The sequence below is a fragment of the Mastomys coucha genome, unplaced genomic scaffold (genome assembly GCF_008632895.1).
Source record: "Mastomys coucha isolate ucsf_1 unplaced genomic scaffold, UCSF_Mcou_1 pScaffold5, whole genome shotgun sequence".
Classification (NCBI taxonomy): Eukaryota; Metazoa; Chordata; class Mammalia; order Rodentia; family Muridae; genus Mastomys; species Mastomys coucha.
In genome coordinates this window covers 53,720,791-53,745,586 of record NW_022196911.1, presented here as the reverse complement: position 1 = coordinate 53,745,586, position 24,796 = coordinate 53,720,791, and the positions used below count along the sequence as shown (strand labels likewise).

The 24,796-nt window shown below is 44.9% G+C and overlaps 1 protein-coding gene across 2 annotated transcripts; it reads left to right on the top strand.

Moving 5' to 3' along the window:
* Positions 1 to 7,086: 7,086 nt before the first annotated feature.
* On the top strand, positions 7,087 to 10,845 carry LOC116078868 (olfactory receptor 11L1). Of its 2 annotated transcripts, none has more exons than XM_031354229.1 (2): positions 7,087 to 7,251; positions 9,669 to 10,845. In XM_031354229.1, exon 2 carries the CDS (start codon positions 9,672 to 9,674, stop codon positions 10,641 to 10,643), a length of 972 nt encoding a protein of 323 aa, XP_031210089.1. In that variant the 5' UTR covers positions 7,087 to 7,251; positions 9,669 to 9,671; the 3' UTR covers positions 10,644 to 10,845. The 2 variants fall into 2 exon arrangements, with proteins under 2 accessions (XP_031210089.1, XP_031210090.1); XM_031354230.1 differs by lacking the exon at positions 7,087 to 7,251 and adding an exon at positions 7,943 to 7,952.
* The last annotated feature ends 13,951 nt before the right edge of the window (positions 10,846 to 24,796 follow it).

The following is a 24,796-nucleotide window of genomic DNA, read 5'->3' as shown; positions in this document are numbered from 1 at the left end:
CCAATTCACCACTCTGATTTGGGAATGGTGTCTGGTCTCTTAGTGTGAAGTTCTTGCTAGCTCTGGACTCCATACCTGGGCCAGAAACCTGGTATCTTAAGGTAACATTTACTTTTGTTGGTGAGCAAGTTTAAGACCACTATTGCAGCACCTGCAAATCCCATAATTTTCCTCAGAATTCTTGGCTTTGAAGCTGAGACAGACCTAGGTTCATACCCAATGCTCTGCCAATCCCCTTCAGGGCCTCTGGTGAGTTATACAAGCCTGCATGCCTTTGTCCTCTGACCTAAACTGGGTCTGTTAGGAGGCTTGCTCATGTATATTGTGGATAGAGACGTGGATTCTGGGTACAAACCGCTGAGGTGCCTATTTAACGTATTAAAGGGGACCTGGTCTGCTGGTTCTCCCAGCATCTCTCAGTCCCTATTTGTTACAGGGTAGGGTTGGCATAGCCTGCCTTCTACCCTAGGTTCTGGTGCTTGGCTGGGCTGTCCTTCCTAATATTCTCATTACCACCCTTTTGTACCTTTGGCCTCCTGGCTACCCTGCCTGGGTTTCTCTTTCCTTTCTCCATTCTCCTTCCCGTTTCCCCACATGGCCCAGCTCAGCCTGGTCATATTTATTCTGGACTCTCCCAGATGTCCCTGCCTCTGATTATGTCTCCCTTTTATCTACAGTAAACTTTCGTCTCCACTGTACCTAGGAGCAGTCATGTTCTTTGCTTTCCTATTTAATTCTTTCTTTCTTTTCATTCAGATTCTAAACTATACTGGCGCTGCTCCTCCAGATCTCCACAGTCAGATAACCCACCAGGGAGAAGAAGGGGAAGCACAGACCTTTGGGGAACACGTTCAATTGTCTTCAGGGTCTAATTGTTCTGAAGTTCTCTCTCCTCTATTGTGAATTCAACATGGGATATTCAAAAGTGAGACTTTCTAATTAGGCACAAAGTGGCTCACGAAGACAATAACAAACCACTGCTGATTTCATGATGTGACTGTCTGGGAAGGGAGAACTGTTGAACTTCCACACTGGACATTTTTCTTCGATGGCTCTTTGTTTTAGTATACGCAGTGGCTTGATTCATTTGCTTGATTTCAGAGAATGGTTCTAAATCAATAGGAGCACTGGTGCCCAAATCGCCCCTTGGAATACTAAGAAACACTAATAAGATTCCAGTGTTATCGATTGCTCTCCCGGGAAGATGCTGCCAGGCCATGCTCACACCTGCACGTTCACACTATAGATACACACCCACGATGCAGATTCAGTCCTCAGATGCATTCCTTATAGACAAAACAAGGAGGTGATTGCCTGAAGAGAATTCTCCCAACAACCAAGATTTCTGACTCTAGGTTTCCCAGGCCGAGTCAGAATAAGGATGGTGTTGGTTGGTATGGATTCTGAGGCCTACTAAATCTAACTTTTAGAAAAACCTCCCCCGATGTCCTCATACTGGCCAAGCTGTACTGAGATTTGGTCAACAGTGTGCATAAAATTAGTACAAATAAGTAAATAAATACATAAATGGTAAGTAAGTAAGTAAAAAGTACCTCTTGTCTATGAGACCTTAGAATTACATTCTACAAAACACATAGCTCTGTCTCCTGCCTGTCAAGTCATTATTCCCTGATTGGTGCCTACATACAGCAGTCTTCTGAGAAACCAAAAGCCTGAGCTTTAGGACATCCTTCCCTTTAAACCTAAATGTACGTATCTAAAGTCTCCAGCTGCTAATGACAGTTATGAATGTGTGTGGAGCTCTGTGTGGTGACATGCAACTTTAATCCCAACAATTGGGAGTCAGAAGCAGGCAGATCTCTGTGGGTTTGAGGTCAGCCTGGTCTACATAGGAAGTTCCAAGTCAATCTGTGACACATATTTAGAGTGTCAAAAATGTATTATAAATGTGCAGTAAATTAGCAAATTAATTACTATTGTAAACTCATTTAATTCAATTCCTCATTCCTTTCCCTTTTTGGGGGAGCAAGGAGGAAGGGGGGAAAGACTGCTTTTCCCTGTGTAACAGCCCTGGCTGTCCTGTCCTGGAAAATTTACCTACCTCTGCCTCCCTAGTGTTGGGATTAAAGACTTATGCCACCTTCTCTGCCGCTGCTGCCACCACTAGGCTTCACTACCTCTCTCTAAGCAATCTATTTATCTCTCTTTTTCTGCATCAGATGAAACACCTCTTCTTCTGTTCCTTTTCATGTAGTGCTAAAACCTCAGACCATTCTCTCATAAACTAATGGTCTAAAAGCTTCCAGCGCACAGACCACAGCGGGAGAAACTCTGTGCCCCCAGCTTAGTGCACGACGCTCTGAGCTACAGCAGTGACCTCCCTCTCAGTGTTTCCTGACTAGATCAGACACAACTCTCCCACTTCCTGCATTTAGAGAGGGGAAGAAAAGTCACATTTACAAATATGGCCTCTGTATTCTCCACGGAACTATGGTACTGTAGGGAGTTGGCATGTCTGTGAGCAAGTTAACTTTTCAGTATTGTGATTAAAATGCCCAAGATTATTAACTTAATAAGGAAATATTTGTTTTGGCTCATGGTTTCAAAGGTCATGCCCATTGGTACTTTTGCTTTGCATCTGTGGTAGTAAAACACAGGGCAGTAGAACAGTAATTATGCATTGTTAGATCAAGGTTTGATATTGAGTTACTAATAACATCATGAGAACTTGTTTCGACTATTCTTTTTAATGTACATCTTTCTTTCACATGACCTTAAGATGTGGGGACCAGGATGACTTAATTCTCTAACAACTTATGGTGTTTGGTTTTTTAATTGTGAATTAAGCACCCCCGCTTCTCTCTCTTTCTCTCTCTCTCTCTCTCTCTCTCTGTGTGTGTGTGTGTTTCTCTCTCTCTGTGTGTGTATGTGTGTTTCTGTGCACATACATGTGCTGTGGTGGCCAGGTGGACACCTTGTGGGAGTTAGTTCTCTCCTTCAATCCCATGGCACACAGGGATTGAATTCAGGTCATTAGTAAGTCCCTGCTGAGCCATCTCACCAGACTTCATGGCTCCCTACCCCGACTCAAAACCGTCCACTTCCTTCTAAGAGGTGATGTGTGAACGTCTAATCTCTCCTTCTTGCCCCAGGAAAGGGAAGGCCTGTGGCAACCTGGCCATCAGTGCCTTGACACCCTCTCTCCCAGTCACACCTCTGCCTGGGAGGCCTGCTGTCTTCTCCCAGTCACACCTCTGCCTGGGAGGCCTGCTGTCTGAGCATTCTATCTACCTACTGCCAAGTTCTAGGTCCCTTTGTCTGGCTCTGGCTCAGGGTTGGGCTGTGACTTTGTCAGCCCCAGGACCCTCCTGTCTCTGCTTCTCCGGGTGCTGTTGACCTGAATGAAGCTCTATTGGTTCATTTCTGCAGCTGACAGGAAAAAGGAGTACATGGCCAGCTTCGCAGGCTTCTTTACAGCCCTCTCTGCCAGGATGCAGATCTTAGTCCTGGATGGCATCCGACATGAGAAGTTCCCCCTGACAGTGTGAACAACTGCACAAGCCATTACTGTATCTAGACCAGTCATAACAACACCCACAATCCCATGACAGTAAACAATTACAAGATTTCAGCATGTTAGGGTTTTTCCTTAAAAAAAAAAAAAAAAAAAAAAGACCCCTAGGGGTAAACATTAACTGTGAAAGTGGTCACAAAAGAACCAAGGTGAACATTATATTATAATCCAACTGACAACCTCATATGTGGAACACAGGTGCTTGGCTTTGGAGCACAGAACTATGAGTATTACAAAAGATGTAGATTTGTCAATATTTTACTTCCTCCTCTAAATTTTTATGAAGGCTATACACACAGATCAAACTATTTTGAAAATACTAGTTTAATGAAGCACAAATCAACTAGAAAAGCAGCCCACACCATCACACTAATCAATAAGAAAGGCAGCCTATACCGTCACACTAATCAATAAGAAAAGCAGCCTATACCATCACACTAATCAATAAGAAAGGCAGCCTATACTGTCACACTAATCAATAAGAAAGGCAGCCTATACTGTCACAGGGTGCTGATGTACCTAATGTCTGAAAGAGCCCCAGGCATTCATAAGTGTCAAATGTATTCTCATTGGTTGAATGAATGAATGGTTTTAAATCTTCAGAAGTAGCTGGAGATGGTGTCATCTACCTGTCATGTCATCTCTAAGGAGGTAGGGGCAGGAGGAGAAGGAGTTCAAGGTCAGCCTGAGAACTTGTCTCAATAGAATCTCTTAATATATTCTTTTAAATTAAAATGTATGCATTCATTTTAACTAGAAATATTGATAAACCAGCTCTTCTCAATGACATAGTTCTTCATCCAGTTGGTTTTTATTTCAAGTCCTGATGTATTACAGATGATACAGATGAGTTTAAGATCTTCCCTTTTCCAATTCCTCTTCCAAAACATTGATGAGCACCACCTCCCAGGACAAGTCTTTCCTACTCCATTAGCCTCGTTAAGCCGAGCATCCACAGACATCATGATTGCTGGCACAGATCTGCCTAACTGATGAGCTAATTCACTTGTAGTTGTATAAATATTTAACCTCATTTGCAATTGCAGTGGAACAGTGAGATACCACTTAAGAGAATACAGAAGTTACACCATTTTCAGAAAGCTCATCACAATCGTAAGACCACTGGCCTTAAATGAAACACCTTTTTGGTTGACAGAAGTCTTAGGTCAAAATTAGTGGGATCTACCCTAATTTCAAAATTCAAAAAAGTTCATTCCAAAGAGAATGTAACAGTGGCATCTCTCCCTCGAGCTTTGTCATTGAGGGCTCCTGGGCAGAGCTGGATCTTAGCAGGAGATTCTTATTGTTTACCCTTTTGGTTGGGAAATTATACAAGACTGTCTTGGGAACAATGGTCTCAGAAGGGCCATGTCTCCAGGAAACCCAGGTCTATTGAAAGGAGAAGTCTGGCTCCCTCAGCATCCAAGAGCAGCAGGAGATGGCAGATCCCAGATCTCGCCATAGAAACCCAGTACTCATCCTGGCAAAGGGAAGCTTGGCCCTCAGGCCTCTGGGCTCTGCTCAGAGGGGAAGGTATGGGGGAGCAGCGTGGACATGGAGATGAAATTGTCTTCTGGAGATAACATGGTATGTGTCTGTTCAGTGCACATACTTACTATTATTATGGGGTGTGGGGGATTGAATGTTAGCTTTTAAAGTTACACTGACTTCAGTGTGTTATTCCTCACGACCATGGCCGTTCCAGCCCAGACACATGCTCTGTTAATATGAAAGAACAGATCATTTTGCCTCAACTGACCAGAAAATTAAACAACCATAGCAGAAAAGTAACTCCAAGAAAGGACTTAAGAAGTCAAGAGGCCACTTATTTTACTATATGTAGGGCTGCAAGGACCAGTGATATTCTTGATTGTGTTGGCTTTATGTAAAGGGGAGCTATACCTAATTAAGCTGAGGTTACACTGTTTGCCCCCAGGGCTTCAGAACACAGCATTTTGGAAGGCAGAAGTGTTTCTCCAGCTCAGTGTAAATAGAGTCCATCTGGAAGCAGTCACCTTTCAGGAGACCTGGATTTAATAGGTGATGAGCAGATGATATCTGAAGCATGCTGTGCGCTGGCACATGTATTGTAGAGGGACTTCAGTGAATGGGAGCCCAAGCTGACCTCCCAGCAGCCTCGGTGTATCTTAGTGCAATGTCATTCTGGTCTCATTAGCCTGCAGACCATCCCTCCTTAACTCTAAATTATTCTTTTAAAATGTGTTTATTGCCCATTTTAATGAGCCCAGTAGTGACGCACTTACTGGAAAGCAAGAAGCAGCTAAGGTAAGAAAGGATCATTTTTATAGAGATGACATAGTTGATTCACCAAGAGACATGACTCAATAGTTCTTCAGTCACATCCCCCTGCTTGAGAGCATTGCCATCTGTGTGCACTGAAGGTCTTGTTGGCTCATACACATGCAATACCAGGAAGGACATTCCTGATAGCAGATGTGAAGATTTAAAGGTAGTAAAAAAAAAAAATGCAGGGCCGCATGAATGTGGTCTTTCCAATGAGTGACCCAAACATGTAAGGAGAAAACAGAACCAACTAAGCATAAACTATATCAGAGATGAAGAACCAATGTGGCCAATTAGCAGAAGAGCTGGTGACTAAGAAGAGGGGTGACTAAGCTGACTGGTGGCTATGTCCTCTTCATGCTCTTGGTATGATCTGTGGTCTAAATTTTTAGCTCAGTTACCTTTTGGGGTACTGTGGATTGGGCATGAGAACTACAAAGGACAGTGTTGCAAAGATGAAGGAGAGAGGGTGTGGCACTTTGTTCACAGGGCAAGCAATGCAGGACGGGAATTAGGATCATTTGCTTCTGGAGTTAGCTAATATAACAAAAAAAAAAAAAAATTCTAGAACCGAGTCTGAGATACACAACCTCACAAACCCTGCCCTGAATAAGAAGGCAGAGGGGGGTGAGGTGCTCTTTATTGAGGTGGAACACATTGTGCACTGAGGGAGTCATGTGTGCTGCCAAAGGTAGTGTGGAGAGTCTGTTTATGTGGCGGCTCAGATGCTAACGCTATGAGACTAGTGTGTGTTCCAAACACGGCAATTGTCAACACAAACCCCATGGTTAGCCTCATGCATGAACCTGAGAGTCAAGAGCCAAGACAGGATTTAGAGTCAAGTGGAAGGGAGCTCTGGCTTCTATCCCTAGAACCACATCTAAGTAAATAGTTAAAGGTCGCAAGAAGTAGAAAGATGATCGGACTGGGAGGTACCCAGACCTATAGCTATGCAGATGCAAATGCAGAGGGTGGTCTGCAGCCTGTGGGTGTGGATACTGAGTGACCAGTGGGTCAGCAAGAGTGAGAGGTCATTGAGCTGTGAGATGGTAATGTCATAAGAAGAGGATTAGGAATGAGGGCAGTTTGGGGGGAGTCAGGAGGGACGTGGCAGGGCCCTTGAGAAGCAGAGATGACAGAAAAGCCCTGACTGCTGTGGATAAGGGAATAGGCCCAGCTGGAGAAAGCCACGCCCTCCAGGAAGGCATTTGGAGAAATGACTTAACATAAGCAGTGTTTGGAAAACATTAGCTTCAAGACCCTTCTTTGCTGTGTTGCCATTTTGAAAAAGGGAAACAAACAGTGACTTTTTGGTTGACAAGAAGAAATGCAGAAGAGAGGTGGCCAGTGCTGAGTCCATGGAGGACAGTGGGAAGGCCGCCTGACCTTTCAGAGTCTAAGAGACTGCAGAGGTGAGCAGGAGAAGGGGGAGAAAAGAGGGGCAGGTGCTCTGTAGTCCAGGCACTCCGGGTTCCTGTTTGTGAACTTTAAAGATGTATTTTATTGCTAATTATGTATATGTTCTCTCTCTTCTCTCCCTCCTCTCTCTCTCTCTCACTCTCTGTCTCTGTCTCTCTGTCTCTGTCTCTGTCTCTCTCTCTGTCTCTGTCTCTGTCTCTGTCTATCTCTCTGTCTCTGTCTCTGTCTCTCTCTGTCTCTGTCTCTGTCTCTCTCTGTCTCTGTCTCTGTCTCTCTCTGTCTCTCTCTGTCTCTGTCTCTGTCTGTCTCTCTCTGTCTCTCTCTCTCTCTCTGTCTCTGTCTCTGTCTCTGTCTCTCTCTGTCTCTGTCTCTGTCTCTCTCTGTCTCCCTGTCTCTCTCTCTCTCTGTCTCTGTCTCTGTCTCTCTGTGTTTGTGTGTGTGTGTGTGTGTGTGTGTGTAGGTGCCTGCAGAGGCCAAGAAAAGGTTCCCTTGAGTTAGACTTATAGGCAACTGTTTGACTTGGTGCTGGGAACTAAACTCCCGTCTTCCGCATGAGCATTATACACTCTTAGCTGCCGAGCCATCTCCCCAGCCCCTTCTCCTTTATGGATTTTAAGGTAGTCAATGCTTTTATTGGTTCCCACTGTGCTAACACTTTTGCTGGATCCCACTCTATTGGAGGCACAGAGCTCAGGTATGCAGGCGGGTGTGGACTTTTTGGTGTGTTTGGCAATGAATTTAAATAAAAGTACAAGGCATCTGTCATGTTGGATGTTGATACAGAAGAAGGGAAGGGTCAGAGTGGGGAATGTGCTACCTAATAAGTAAGGAGGGCCTCTGTGGGAGTGAGAACTAAATTGACTGATCACTAAGCTACACAGGCATGCACACACACACACACACACACACACACACACACACACATTCATACACTCACATATGCTCACACATACACATACATACACTCACATATAAACACACACATACATATAATCATACATGCTCACATATATATATACATGCACATGCTCACACATATACGTATGCACACAGACTCATACTCATACACTCATACATACATTCATGCATGCTCACCACATGCTCACACATCTACACATGCATACATACATATTCACACACATACACACACGAATACATACAATCATACATACTTACCACATGTTCACACATGCACATGCTTGCACATATACATATGCACACATACTCATTCTCACACACACACACATACACACACACACACACACATACACGTGCGTGAGTACACACACTCGCAAGTGCACTCACACAGTAGGCTTTCAGGGAAATGTCACTTACAGAAGAATGAACAGACTTTCCTGGACCTCAGGGAATGTATTCTCTCTCCCTTTTCTTCCACATGGTTTTAACCAAGTTCTGTTGTGTTTGTCAGTTTCTGAGACTTTTTTCCAACATTACTAATGTCAAGCACAAATATGTACAACTAAGGTAGGAAATTTTATTTTTGATATGTTGCCACAAAGCAGAGCTCCTGCTCTGCCTACCTCACCCATCACCTCAAGCTATTGCAGTTGCCTCCTTCTGTCTGTCCTTCTGTCCTTCTCTGTGTGTGCTACTATGTATGTTTCTTCTCCTTATGTCTTAGGATCTGAGACTTCAGTATTTCACAAACTGCAAATAAACAGAACTTGATAAATCTCTTTCCAGGATTGAATATCTACGTTCAGCTTGTTACTTTAAATGTGGCTGTAAACGTTGGGTGTGGTGTGGTGGTGGGCACCTTTGAGCTCAGCTCATGACTGGTTGAGGCAGGCAGACTGTGAATTTCAGGCCAACCTGGATACCTAGTGAAAGTCTGTACCCTCTAATTAAAACCAACAACAACCAATAAACAAAGTGTGTTTGAGTAAAGGAAAGCTGGAGTCAAGACATCTGTCCCTCTGAAAACCTGCATGTAAGTTCCTTGTCATTTTGACATCTAGATCATCAACCCAACAAGCCTGTGGCATGTCTGGGAGGGAGTCTCTAGATTAGGTCAGTTGAGCTGAGAACACTTCCTGACGGACAGCGTCATGCCATGCACTGATCTGGAGTCTTGGATAAATGAAAGAAAGCTGAGCAGTGTGAGCCCCCCTCCCCCACCCCAGTCTGTGGAGACAATGGTACCTCCCCCTCTTACTGCCACACCCTCCCCACCGTGATAAACTGCCTGCCAACTGTGGGCCCAAACAAACCCTTCCTCCTAGAGGTTGCGTTTTGTCAGACAAGCACCCAACACTCTATAAATAGTTTCAAACTACTAGAGGACCAACCTTGGACCCTAAACATCAAACCCTTGGACCCTAAAATCAAACATTGCAAAAAACTTCCTATGCCTTGTACATAATTTTCAAAATGTGTTCTGCCTTCACAGAAAATGGAGCCCCAAAACCTATCCAAAGTCACTGAGTTTCAGCTCTTAGGATTCCAGAACCTTCTCGAGTGGCAGTCCCTCCTCTTTGCCATTTTCCTGTGCTTCTATCTCCTCACCATCACAGGCAACATGGTGATCATTGCTGTGGTGAGTGAGGATCCGCGCCTGCATGCTCCCATGTACACTTTCCTCCAACACCTGTCCTTCCTGGAGATCTGGTACACATCCACCACGGTTCCCCTGCTGCTGTCCAACCTGGCCTCCTGGGGCCACATGTTATCCTTCCCCGCCTGCATGGCCCAGCTGTACTTCTTTGTGTTCTTCGGTGCTACTGAGTGTTTCCTCCTCGCCACGATGGCTTATGACCGGTACCTGGCCATCTGCCATCCGCTCCACTACTCTCTTCTCATGAGCCCTGATAACTGCGCAGCTCTGGTAACAGTCTCCTGGGTGACAGGGGTGGGCACGGGCTTCCTGCCTTCCCTCCTGATTTCTAAGTTGGACTTCTGTGGGCCCAACCGCATCAACCATTTCTTCTGTGACCTCCCTCCGTTAATCCAACTGTCCTGCTCCAGCGTCTATGTGACAGAAATGGCCATCTTTGTCCTGTCCATCGCTGTGCTATGCATCTGTTTCCTTCTAACCCTGGTGTCCTACGTTTTCATAGTGTCCTCCATTCTGAGAATCCCCTCCACTTCCGGCAGGATGAAGACATTTTCTACATGTGGTTCCCACCTGGCTGTGGTCACCATCTACTACGGGACCATGATCTCCATGTATGTGCGCCCAAATGCACATCTGTCACCGGAACTCAACAAGGTCATTTCCGTCTTCTACACTGTGGTCACTCCACTGCTGAACCCAGTTATCTACAGCCTGAGGAACAAAGACTTCAAAGAGGCTGTGAGAAAAATCATGAGAACCAAGTGTGGGGTCTACAGAGCCAGAGTGAAAGAAAGTGTAGTCACTAAGTAGGAGGCCTGCACACACGGTGCACTAGAATTGTCTCCCCCAACCCCATGGAGCTGGGGCACAGACGATTCTCTAAAGCACTGTTAGACTGACCTTTTAGACCCAGAGCCTGATGTTACTCAATAGCCGTACAAAGAATGAATGGAAAAATAAAAGTTTGAAATGCCGTCACAGTAAGAAAGAATAAGTAAAAACTTCTGAGGTGCCAAGTGTTTCTTCTTTTATATCCTACAATTTTAAGGTGTTTTAATTAGGGACTTCCTAGAAAAGAAAGAAACAAAAAAGACAGAGAGGAAAAAGAAAGATCCAGAGATCTTTATGTCTTGGGATTCAAGGCTTCACTTACTGTCCTATTTGCTTGCTTCCTTCCTTCCTTCCTCCCTTCCTTCCTTCCTTCCTTTTTTCCTTGCTTGCTTGCTTGCTTTCCCTCTTTCCTTTCCTCCTCCTTCCCCTCCCTTCTTCTTCTTCCTCTCCCTCTTCTTCTTCCTCATTTGTGTGTTTTGTTTTGTTTGAGACAGGGTTATCTTTGTAGCTGTCCTGGAGCTCCCTCTGTAGACCAGGCTAGCCTTGAACTCAGAGATCCACCTGCCTCTGCCTCCTGAGTGCTGGGATTAAAGGAGTGCACCACCATTGCCTGACAATATATTGGTTGATTGATTGATTGATTGATTGATTCAGAGAAAGAGTTTGTATATAGCCTTGGCTAGCCTGGAACTTACTAGGTAGACAAGGATTGCCTTGTACTCTACCTGCCCCTGTCTCCTGAGTGATGGAGGTATGAGCTATTTTCTTAACTCAGATGATATTTAGGAGGTCTGGGCCGGTCTTGTCCACTAATCAATTCATTAGGCTTGCAAATATTTTTGATCCTTTGACCTGTACCAGGTCAGTGCTACAGTCTGACAGGGTACACAAAAAGCCAAGCAAGAAAGACTTTACATTAATGGATGCTCTGGTCTGGAAGGGAAGAGAAATACAGGGGTGGGGTGGGGTGGGGACAAAGCAACCTCTGACTTGAGCTTCTAGAGGTGACCAGTCAGACAAGCTGGGGCAGAGGCTTGGAAGAGGAATCAGTGCATGAACTTAGCACGCAGGTCACAGGGGCTTCAGCCTCCACTTCTGGGCGAGAAGACTGAGTGGAGCAGATATTGAGGGCAGAAGACATGGAGGCACCGGGCAAGTGCAGAGGAGCAGCAATGGATGGTACAGGTTTAAAACCCCACAGAATTTTAAAATTCTGTGTAAATGATCACCAAAGGGTAGTATATAGACAACTGAATGAGAAACTCTACATTTAAAAAATCTCATTGACGTGTAGAAAACAAGACAATGACCCCCACAATCCGCCAAAGGAAACATGCTGGTGGAGAACGTGAACCAGAGAACTGAGCAGAAAAAAGGCCATGGAGGAGCTTCAAGATGTGAGACCTGAAGGAGAAGAAAACCCAGCCTGTGAGCATCCACCGTGGTGGGGGCAGGGGTGGGGGGAATCCCACTAAAGACCAAGAGGCTGTCAGCCAGCCTGTGAGCATCCACCGTGGTGGGGGCAGGGGTGGGGGTGGAGGGATCCCGATAAAGACCAAGAGTCTGTCAGCAGGCAAGACAAGGATGGAGAACTTATCATTAAGCATCTCAGAACAGACACTGCTGCCAGCCCTTTGCAAGGTGGTGGCCTCATTACAGGAGGGTGACTGTGGAGGAGGTGACTGGCTGGAGAGAAACCAAAGCAAGAGCGTAGGTACACAGCTGTCCTGAGAAATGTGCTTTTGAAAGGTGAGGGAAAACAAACCTTACAGGAGGGACAGTAAATGGAGAAAATCGTAAATTGTAAAATTGTAAATTTTAAGGTTTTTAAGCACCGGGGTGCATTGAAACAGTTGTGGGGAAGATCAGCTAGTATAATAAAAATATAAATGATTACCAGAAGTGCTAACCAGAGCCCAAGATATGGCAGGAAGGAACTGAGAGCAAACATGGACCTATCAACACACAACAAGAAGTGCTTTACTCGCTAGAGGAAGTGTGGGGGAGCAGTTATTTCAATGCCGTTTTATGGGGATGAGGATGGGATTTGCTTATTTGTCTGGAAAGAGATCAGTAAAAAGTAGAAGTCTGAATATGAAGAACGTGGTGACATCAGGTAAGAGGAAGGGACCAGTCACTTAATACTCCTGAGGGTAGAGTGAGCTATGTGTGAAGACAGAATCAGCTGAGAGAAAATGGTTCCCAAGGGCCTGGGATTAGCAGAGGAGGATATCCTAAATAAGGCGCTAAGCATCCTGCAATGTAACCTGAAGCCATGGTGGAGGGCTCAGGCTTCACGGGGCAGAGCTTACACTTCTAGCTTCTTCTGCTAGGCAGAGCAGGGGTGTGTGTGATCATGAAGTCAGGCTGCTGAGTATGCAGCCTGAGCTTCAGCAGGCTCTGGACTATTGGAGCCTTCCAACACCCGCTCTCCAAGGAGGCTTCCCACACCAAGGAGAATACCAGTGCCCCCAGATTTACAGAGATGAACTTCAAGAGAATGAAATTTAGTACAAATCTCAGTTCCCTTCATCATACAACTGGGTTTTCAGGTTAAATTAGCCAATATCACACTTTAAATGTTTTTAGATTTTTTTTTTATGTGTATAAATATTTGGGCCATGCATATGTATGTGTGTCACATGGGAGTCTGGTGCCCATGGAGGTCAGAAGAGGGCATCAGATACCCCTATAACTGGAGTAGTGGATGGTTGTGAGCCACCATGTAAATGCTGGAAACCAAACCTACACCCTCTGTAAGAACAACAAATGTTCTTAAGTACTGAGACATTTCTCCAGCACTTCATTATTACATTTTAAAGAGAATAATATTTGTTTTCATTCCATGTGTATTGTCCTTTTTGGGATGTTTTGTTTTTTGAGACAGTGCCTCACTATGCAGTCTCGGATGGAGCAAGACCAGGCTGGCCTTGAACTCACAGTAATCTGCCTTCCTCTGATGCTGAGTGCTGAAATTAAAGGTGTGCCTTGCATTTATTATCTTTTTAAAAGAACGATTTCAGAAAACTGAAAGGTTTTTTGGTCATAGAAATGTTGGGGAAGTCAGGCAATGGTGGCACACACCTTTAATCCCAGCACTCAGGAGACAGAGGTCAGCCTCGTCTCCAGAAAAGCCAGGGCTTCACAGAAACTTTCTCTCAAGAAAGAAAGATTGTGGGGACGAGTTCAGTTCTTGAACAAAGTCCATTCACTACCATGGAGGACTCCTGTGTACCCCAAAATGCATCTGTTATCTAAACTAAACCATGAAAACTATCGATTGTATTATAAAATAAAACACAGTACATTTGTTACTATGGGAATGTCCATGCATTTTGATTAATACTCTATCTTACCAACAGTTAAATGATGAATGGGGAAACAGACTTTGAACTGCCAATCAACCTTTCTATTTTTCATGAAAACCACAGAAAACAGGCCTGATCAACACCATTTCACTACTTCTTGATTGATTAATTGATTTTTATAGACAAGATCTCATGTTGTATTTCAAAATCTGGAGTTTACTATGTATTCCATGTTGACTTTCGATTTGAATCAATTCTGCCCTGCTGGGATCACATGTATGAGCCGCCATGCTGGCTATCTGAGCACTTCTATGAAGATGTCAACCTGAAGGTGGGAATCAACTTTTTCTATGGTTAAAATAAAACATCATAATAATCGAAATTATGTAAAAAGTCCACAACCTTAAATTTTATTAGAGGAAAACATCTACTAAAGAGGGTTTTAGAAGTTGTGCAGTGCCTTTTATGTTCTTGTTTCTTCATATAAAATCTGTATGCACAATAGACATGTCCATGGTCTATGTTGACTTGCATTTTTATCCAAGTTCCATGTGGTTTAGCTCTGCTGTGAGAATGTAGTCTTAGCAAATGAGGGTAAACATGACCATTTATGCTCTCTCCATATGAGAACAATTCAGACTTCTCTGCTGTAGATGACTACTTGTAGCTTTGTATTTATTATCAAAACAGTTCGATTGATGTATTTAATCATCAGGCTGGACACTTCCAAAATTATCACACCCAAAGTTATGGTGTTTTTCTTATGTGTGTATATTCCTATGAGCATTTGTGTGTACATGTGTGCATACATGTGTAGAGGCTAGAAGGAAATCTCAAATTCCATCTACCTTTTCCCTTTCTTCCTTCTTTCTTCTTCTTCTTAATTTCATTAGTTATGCAAGAATTTGGTCCAATGTATTTGGATCATGAGTACCTTCCCTCCTACAACTCTCCCCAGACCCACCCCCTTTCTTCCCCACTCAATATTGTGTACACCACCCGCATCAATTCCAATCTGTATTATCCACATGTTCTTGGATGTGTGGCTTGAGTTATCAATGGCTGCACTTTTAGAGAAAACTGACTCTTCATTTTTCAGCAGTTAACAAGAGCTCCTCGGCTAGTGGTGGAGCTTCATGCCCACGTGCCTTCTCCATGAGAGATTCTGCCCTGTTTAGGCTCTCTCGGGTCTTATGAACGACGTCACAGTTACAGCATTGTGAGTTCATTATGTGTAACTGTCCTGCCGTGTATGGATATGTGGTTTCCTTGTGGTCATCCGCCATCTTTGGCTGTTACACTCTCTCCATCCCCCAACCCTGTTTCTGCAGTGGTCTCTGAATAGCTCTCTCACTTATTAATTCACATGAGCAGTCTTGCCAGTGATCTTCACAGATCCTACTGTCTCTGCCTTTCCAGTGCTGAAATTTCAGGCTCACCATCAGCTTTTTTTTTTTTTTTTTTTAGATATTTTCTTTATTTACATGTCATATGATGATTTTTCTTTTCCCAGTTTCTCCTCCCAGGAACAAACAAACAAACAAACAAACAACAAAAACAACAAGAACAAACCCCTGTTGGCTCTCCCCTCCCCATGCTTGCCACCTCACCCTCTCCCACTTATTGGCCCTGGCATTCCCCTACACTGGGGCACAAAACCTTCACAGGACCAAGGATGGATCTGGAGAATATCATCCTGAGTGAGGTAACACAATCACAAAAGAACACACATGGTATGCACTCTCTGATAAGTGGTTATTAACACAGAAGTTCGGAATACAGGAAGAACAACCCACAAACCACAAGGAACTCAAGAAAAAGGAAGACCAAAATGTGGACATTTCATTTCTTCTTAAAAGGGGGAACAAAATACCCACGGAAGGAATTGCAGAGAGTAACTATGGAGTAGGAACTGAAGGAAGGACAAGCCAGCCTGATATAGCTATCTCCTGAGAGGCTCTGACAGTACCTGACTAATACAGATGTAGAGGCTCACAGCCATCCATTGAACTGAGTACAGGGTCCCCAATGAAGGAGTTAGAGAAAGGACCAATGGAGCTGAAGGGTTTGCAGCCCTCTAGGACAAACAACAATATGAACTAACTAGTACCTTCAGAGCTCCCAGGGACTCAACCACCAACCAAGGAGTATACATGGTAGGACTGATTGTTCTGGCAGCATGTGTATAGTAGAGGATTGCAAAATCAATGGGAGGAGAGGTCCTTGGTCCTGTGAAGGCTCTGTGCCACCGTCAGCTTTTTTATGTGGGTTCTAGGGATCAAACTCAGATCCTCATGCTCGCAAGTCAAGTACTTTATTAACTGACCATCGCTTTCCATCTCTTAATGAAAAAGGGATGCTGAACTTTGAAATTTTAGGCAAAGAGATATGTAGCAATTTACCTGAGTGCACAACTTTCCAGACTGTCTTTGTAAACTTTTGCAGTCTCTTAGACTGCCCATGTGGTCCAAAATTCTTTATACCTTGGGCAATACATTAAGGATAAATCTGAGAGGCTAGAGAGATGGCGTAGTAGTTAAGAGCACTTGTTGCTTTCCCAGAGGACTGGGGTTAGGTTCCCAGTACCCATATGGTGGCTCACAAACCTCCTGTTACTTGGGTTCTGAAGAATACCATGCCTTCTTCTGGCCTCTGAGGGTACAGGTGCACACATGGTGTACAGACATACATACAGGCAAAACATTCAGTACAAACTTAAAAAACAAAGCAAAACAAACAAACAAATCAGAAGAAGAAAGAGCGAAAGCTTCTGCTCAGATCAGTGAAAATGCTTAAGGATGTAGTAATGCATAGCTCCCACTTGGTCATTACTGACATGTAAACACGTCTAGTACTTATGCTCCTCCTCATGAAGATGCATTATTCTTATGTAGCAGAGCCTGGACTGCAGAGAGAGTTCCAGGCTAGCCAAGGCTACCTGGTGAGACCCTGTGTCAGAAGAACTTTTAATGTTTCCTTCCCCCACAGAGTTCTTTTGGTTCTGCTTCATATCATCATCTCACTACCTCTAAATGAACATTTGCTGTCCTCATAATTTTGGTCTTGTAGTTATTTCTCTCTTGCTTACTCTTCTGCCCCACAGGCATGAGTAAAAAACAAAAAACAAAACTCTCTACAGTCATCTCTGTTGAAATCTTTGGGAAGTGGCCTGATTTTGATTAAAATTTCCACTTAATCCTGTAAATATCAACTCATGCTCTCTCTTAGGTGAAAGTCTAGCCACACATCAAGAATGCATTTTGTCCTGACCATTGATAACATGCAGATACAGAAAGTGTAGCACTTTAACAGCAACTGTTACTGGAACCATCTAAAAAAATACTTGCAACCAAGGCCCTGGAATTATGGAAGAGACGGAGGGAAGCCAATGTCTGAGATGTCTTCAGGAGGAGCACTCTGTTCAAGAAGGAACTACACAGACCTCTCAGAAATCTCAGTGAGATCATGACAGGGAAAGAAGTTCCTTAGTATTTGTCTCCATATTATTATATATAAATGAAGACCTGTTATAAAGATTTAAACGCAGTCAGTTTAGATGGTTGGGATGAGCTAGCTGATCAAATGATAAATTAGGGGTCTACTAAACGTTTTCCCTCTATCTTAGAAAGAAGATAGGCTATGATGTGGTGTGTATGTGTGTTTGCTTGTGTATGCATGTGTGCATATGCACGGGCGCACACACACAAAGTGATCTGCCTCTGGAGATCCTCTGTGCTTCTCAAGGTGCAAGGTGAGTGTACTGGAGAGGATCTGCTAGTCAGTGGGCAGAATGGACAACCAGCAGGATATAGTATATGCTTGTTAGAGAGATTTTAAACAGAAAAGACCTTTTTCAAACTACATAATAGATATCCTAAAAGACAGATGGCATTGTACTGAAGGAGTAGATGTTTCTATAGCTTTATAAACAAAGCGAGCTCATATCTCTTATTCACACGCATGACTGGCATAAATTGTTAACCAAAAACGTCAAGCTGTCTGTCCATCAGTAGGGGACCAAAAGGCTTGAGCCCATTTTGATTCTTTTATTTCATTTGACAAGGCTACTTAAGGCATTCATCCCACAAGCATGCTCTGTACTTTGAGCATAGGCCTCCCACCCCACCTCCTACCCTGTCACTACCTTGCCATTCCTATTAATCCCCTCTGTTCCTCACAGGTTTCAATTTTACTTTCCTATCATTTGCACATGTATCATTTTAATGTACCTATAAAGATTAGGACCAATAAATGAGTGAAAAAGTGAAACCTGTCTGATATTGCCTTGATTTTCTGTGTACAGTGATCTCTACTTGCACCTGTTTTCCTACATAACTTCATTGGACTTTATGGCTGGAAACACTGTATGTATATGGGTGGCACTTTCTTTATCCTTGAACTCAAGGCTTTACAGAGAATCTACTATTGGTAAGCAAAATTAACACCTTCCCGAGTATAATTGCACCCAGCCTGGTTTGCCTTTTGGTTTCTGAGAGCAAAGGGTGGTTTACTGGTAACCTGTAGATAAATGTGCCTGGTCGGCGTCAATGCTGATATGGAGGGTGAGGAAGAGAGAGTGGCAGGTGATTCCTACAGCTGGCCTTTACCCCAGGACTCCCACTTGGCCTGATATCCTGTGCCCAGCTGGCCAGCTCTGTATCTACCCCATGCCCTCCTGCCACAGTGCACCCTCCACCTCATGCCAGGTACAGAAGCCACCTCCCTCACTGGTAATGGTGAAGGGCATCCTCCCTTCCTAAGGCTGTTGGGCATGATTTCCTTCTTGGGAAGGATCTGCTGCGATGCTGTGTCTTCTGGGCTTTGGTGTGGTCTCCTGGCTCCTCATCCAGGGAGGTTTTAGTCCAAAGGCCCCATGTCCCAGCCTTCTCTGTACTTTCTAGCAGCCCTGCTGCCTGGAACATTCCAGGCTCCCCACCTAGTCTCCAAGGACTTGTATCAGCTGGGGCAGTAAGATCCTTCTTAACTGGGGGCTTCGTCAATGATGGGCAGTGGCAGGGACTCCTGGGTTCCCTCTCCTGTCCCTGGATAACAGTTAGCTCCAGGTGAATAAGGACCCTTTCTCAAGCCTCCTGAGAAGCCTGTTAAGCAGGAGATTTCCTACTCAAGTCCCTGTCTCTGTCTTCTCACTTCTACTCTTTCAAATGAAGGTGTGTCTCCTTCATTGTTGCCTAACAGGGAGGGTACATAGTAGATGCTAAATAAATAATCTTAATGAGGGCAGTTAGCACTCTGAGAGCTTCAGGCAGCCAGGTATTGTTTGCTGTGTTCCTCCTAAAACTGTGTAAGCCTCATAAACACTCATTAGAGACTCTCAGCTCTTGAGGAAACTGAGGCATAGAGAACCTGAGTCACTGTGAGAAGATCACATAACAGGACTAGGAATGGGAACTCAGGTTGTCTGAATCAAAAGATCCTTGTGCTGGGAAGCCGAGTGCTTTCTGAAGCCCTAAGACTGTGTGTTCAGGGAGTTCTCAGCCAGACTCTGTCACACTCAAGCTTTCTTCCCCTCTGCCAAGAGCACACACAGAGCTCCTAAGAACGAACCTCTGGTCCTCCAAGGCCTCCCAGATGATTCCAGGAAGGGCAAAGTCAAACTAACATGGAGAGGCCACCTCAGGTGCTTCGGCCTTCTTCTTCTTGTCTTATCATGTAAGTCCCCAGCCAGATTGGACCTCCATGATGAAAACCTGACAGGGCCTGTTGCTTCACACTGTCCAGTTACCTCTGCTTTCCCAAATGCCTCTCGTGAGCCTGTTTTCACCAAAGGAGTGGGAGGGCCGTCGATGAAGAGGAAGGAGTGAGGGGTAAACCAAAGAAGAGGAGTACAGAGGCTCTCTATTCCAGGGCCTAAGCCCTAATTTCTGATATGGCTTTACCCACTTGATGCCAGGCATCCATCGTGGTACCCACCAGCTGTTTGTCTCTGACTCCAGTCCCTGGAAGATAAGTTCCTAGTAACTCGGACTCAGTGACCCCTGCGCTTCTGCGCTTCTCTTACAGATACCCAAAGAGTGTTTCTGAGCTACCTTAACTTGGTAGAACAGAGCAGTTTTGTACTTGCTTGCATAGATACTGAAGGTTTTCCTGTGGTTTCCCCCTTTCAAAGCCCTTCCTCATATTCCTCCTCCACGGCAATCTCAAAGTTAGCTCAGAGATTGTTGCCCTTCTAGCAATTAATGAACCTTTTCATTATGGTTGGATTGAGTCTATGTGTTTTTTTCCCAGGGGTCACAAACTCCATAACACTTCACCTTGCTTGATGGCAGCCATGGCTTCCCATGCATAGAATAACATCATGCCTAGCACCACGGGGCACTGATAGATAAGTTCCCAAGGTCAGGGGAACATTCCAGAGCCCCTCGCTCCCCTGGCTGTGCTATTGCGTGTTGCACAGCCAGACACAAAGGTGATCAGGCAGGACCCAGGGGTATTTCTTCTAAGAAAGCTTGCCTACTGTGGCCAGCACCTCACCAAGACACCAAATACAAAAACATCATCAAAAAGGAAGGAAAGTAAGATCACGGAATGACAGAGCCTTCAGCAATGGAGTCCATCTAGCTTGGCAGTACACAGTGACATCTGGACAACATGGTACCGGGTGGAGATGTTCATACCAATGTGAACCTGTCATCACTAACCCAGTCACCTGCCCGCACTTGGTGTTGTCAGAAGCCCCACCCTTATATTGAGTTTGTTCTCCCTTCCCTGGAAATGTCCTCTAAGGGACAGGAGCCGGACTCCTACAAAATCCAAAGGATGGAGTCAGGTCAGGGTGGAGATGGAGGCTTCTACAGTCTTTGCGGCTCACTCTGACTGGGCTGGGCCACCCACACTCTGCCTTCCCCTACTCCATCCCTCAGGATACAGTGTCTACTAGGAACAGGTAGGTGCTAGATAGGGAACAGGTAGGAACAGGTAGGTGCTAGAAAGGGAACAGACTCTAGACACACACAGAAAAAGAATATCTGCAATGTACTCCAGTCTTCCCCAGGCTTAGCTTTGGTGGTCCTGTGCTCCTCTCTTCCTGCTCAGTCGGCTGTAGACTCATGGCCTAGGTGCCAGATTACTCTAGCCAGAGAGGACCACTGGAGAGGAGAACCCTACTCCGGTATGCCATTCCTCAGGGCCTGCAGTGGCCAGAACTCTCTCTGCAGTTTAAAGCTCCCAGGCAACAAGAGGATACCACAACAGGTCTTAGTAAAAGGATTATCATTTCTGCGCAGCTGGGTCTCTGCAGCTACTGCCCTGTGGGGCTGCTGTTGATCTAGTGGGCAGCCTGCATGTGACCCGTAGAAGAGTCCCAGGGATCTATCAGGGAGAAAATATTCTACATGAAGCACACTACCTGGTCTTTCAGAGGAGAGAACGTACAGGAAGGCAGTCAGTAGTAGAACTGTGAGTCCTTATCCGAACACTGACCTAAGAGTTGAGTCAGGTCTTCTCCCCACTTTACAGATGGGAGAGTGGGGATATACAGGGTTGTGGGTGATGGTAAAGGAAAAAGATTACTTGCTGCAGCTGGAGACAGTGAGGCTCCATTCAAGGGAGGTGAGGTGGTATTAAGGGCCTTGCTGTAGCTGAAAGAGATTCAGCGTGTTCTACATTCAGCATGGCCAAGTGGTGACTGAGAGCAGGAAGGGAGGGTCAAAGGGTGGGAACTCCAGTGGGTTGTCAGCTCAGTAGGGCCCTTGCTAAGCCAAAGTGGGTGATGAGACTTGTTGCTCTCTAAGTGGCTTCATTTGTGTTTATTTTCTCTTCCAATTAAAGAATTACAATGTGGGGAAAGTCTCAGATAAGTAGGCAGCAACAGGTGACAAGCTTTAATAAAAAGTGAAGACATTCACACAGCAAGGCACATGGAGAGAAAGACGCCCTGCAGAGCAGAGAGGGGAGTCCACAAGTGTTTGAGTGGCCTGGGATGGATCTCTCCCCCTAATTTTGAGTTGGTCGGCTTAAACCAAGAAAGAAGAGCTGAAAGGCCTTGAACCAACCAGCTGAAAGGGTTCCCCCCTGCCCCCATATGAGAGAAAAGCCTGCTAGGCTTTTGTCTCAGGACAGGAGGGTAAAGAAAAAGCCAGTTTACCATCTTTACTATCTGTCCTGGTCCTCCCTTTCTGTCTGTCTATCAGGGGTATGGCTGGCACCTAACCATTCAAAACCTCACCTTGGATGTTGTGGAGACCAAAAAGCCCATCAGCAGTGGAGAGCTGCGGGATCTGTTAAAGTGACCGAACTGGATTATTGAGGAAGCGGATGGCTTGTTTCATTTTTGTTGCTGTAATAAGTACCCTGACAGAAATCGGCAGAAGAGAAGACATGGCTTTTTGTTTTGTCTCCTTCCCTTCCTTATAATTCCAGGTGATAGTCCATCTCTGAAGGGAAGCCGCAACAGGAACTCAAGCAGCTAGCCCTATCGCATCCACAGTCATAGAAAAGAGAAAATAAGCTCATCCTTACTTGCTTCTGTTTGGCTGAATTCCTCAACGTTTAGACTGTTCAGGACTCCTACATTGGGCTGGGTCTTTCTATATCAATTAATAATCAAGATTGATCCCCTCACATACATGCCCACAAGCTAATCTGATGTTGATAATTCCTCATTAAAACTCGATTTCTGGGTGATTATAGGTTGTGTGGTGTTGATACTTAAAGCTAATCAGCATAACTGGACTACACACTAACAAATATGTAACTGAGAGATTCTCACTGACAAGGGAGCTTTGAGGAACTGGGGTTGTAAGACCAAGGACAGCACAGTAGCCTGGAGAACAGGCAGCTTGAGTCCCTCTCAGGACTGTTCCCAGGAGGCAGACCACAAGAGGACATCTTCTTTGTCCTGAGAAATGTCTTTATCTGGGATATCAGGCTGAATGTTATCTATGATCCCAAGAATGAACACAGAACTGAGCTCTTGATGGAGTAGGTGGGACCTATCTAAAGCTAAATGTGTATTGATACACATCAAAAAGAGTGAGGCCTCTCTGTTTTTTTTTTTCATGCCTCATCTCTACTCTTCTTTAGCCCAGAGGGTTATCTGTAAGTGTTATGGATCTGAGGGGAAAGGCATCCTGGCAGTCTGGAGCCAAGCAACAGCACAAAGTCACACTACACAACAAGCCTCACACAAGAGATTTATTAGGAAAGACAAAAGAGGGTGGCTGCCTCTGCTCTGGCAAGAAGCAGGAAGTAACTGAGCAGAAGGCAAAGTTTGTGGGGGAGGGCAGAGTTTTCCAGGGTGGCCTGGGATTTGGTGGGAGTCTATGACCTGATCTTGGGACAAGCTCAGGGATTGGTGGGGTTTTCCTCTCAGGGATTGGAGGTATTCTTTTCGTTGGCCCTGATCTTGGGGGCAAGTCAGGGTTAGGGTGTTACTTCCTTGATCTTTTTATCCTAAGTGCCCATCCAACTTCTGTTGTTTTATTCCAAATTCTGCTATATGTAAGCAGTCTCTCTCAGACCTTGCCCTGGGAGAAGGAGTTGGCAGAGTTTCTGTGATACTTGGTAGATGGAGGCCACACTCCATTCCCCGTGGATGAATGACAGTGGCCTGATCTTGCTGCTGTTCTGCTCAGCACTGTCCAGGCCAGTGCATCAATGAGACATGGTCATTAACCTGCATGTCTGGCCTCTTGGCCCTAAGCTGACTTGCAGTCACCATCCTTATCTCCATTCTCAGCTAATTGGAAGCTCACAGTCCAGTACTGGTTATACAACTTGAAGTTTATTAAGCTGAATCAACAGAGAACCATAAAATACAGTCTCTAGCTATGACTTTGATCCTGGGAGAAGATGTGAGGGCAGGTGTGTGATAGGATGGGAGTTGTGGTGGTGGGAGGCTACATTATGAAATGCCACAAGGTGGTGATGCCAAATTTTTTCTTTGGAAGGCAAGACTCAAGCTGACTCTTTGAAAAGGCCTTGGTTGTATTTGCGGGGAGAGTGTACAGTTTGTCTTGGCTGCTGTCTCATCATCTTGAGCAATGGAACAGGAACTGAGATAGACTTCATCATTAGGAACCCATGATGTCTTCACTCAGGATCCCCTGCAAGTGGGGCAAGTCTACTTCCAGCTCCTGTTGCTATGTCCCATGAAATGTTCTGTCAATGTAATTTGAATACTGGAAATTCCAGCTAAGCTCTACTGATATCTGTAACTATGGATGCCCTTTCTCAGTCTGTCACCTCTGTGACTGTTGGGTGTTCCTCCTAATTTCTTCCACACCCCATCCTCTGAGGCACATGTACAACCCTGTTCCTTTCTTGTAACCCACATCTTCTTCAAAACTCTGCATACTGACTTCCCAGGGAGGGGGAACTTGGCACCTGAATTTTGAGAGAATGTGTCTAAAATCTGGATGATTAGAAAGGAAGTGTGGAGTCCTTCTAGCTTAGCCTTTCTTTCCATTGCAAATAAGAAGGCTGGTGAGCTATACCCTAACAAGAGGCTGGCCTAAAATTAGATGGTGTATGTGTGTGGTGGGAAATTATAGAGAGACACACCCAGTCCCTTCTAAGCAGAGAAGTCAATAGACTCTAGGGAGAAAGGAAAGGATGGGAGAGAGAAAGCTGGGGATTTGCCCCAAGCAAGGATGGAGGATGGTAGCTACACACTTTAGGACAATTCCAATACTTTTTAATTTTCAAGTACTCTAAACTTTTCTGTAGCTCACCTCAGGCACAACAGCATTACAAACTCCCTCCCCTCCTTTCCCAAGAAGAACTGTTCTCATAGCCACTCTCTCTAGAAGACCAGGAAGTGTCATGCACTTGGCTTCATGCCAAGATACTATTTACAGTGGCTTA

Bases quoted from the DNA above. Each gene is read 5' to 3' on its own strand.
- LOC116078868 (XM_031354229.1), top strand. From the start codon at position 9,672: ATGGAGCCCCAAAACCTATCCAAAGTCACTGAGTTTCAGCTCTTAGGA.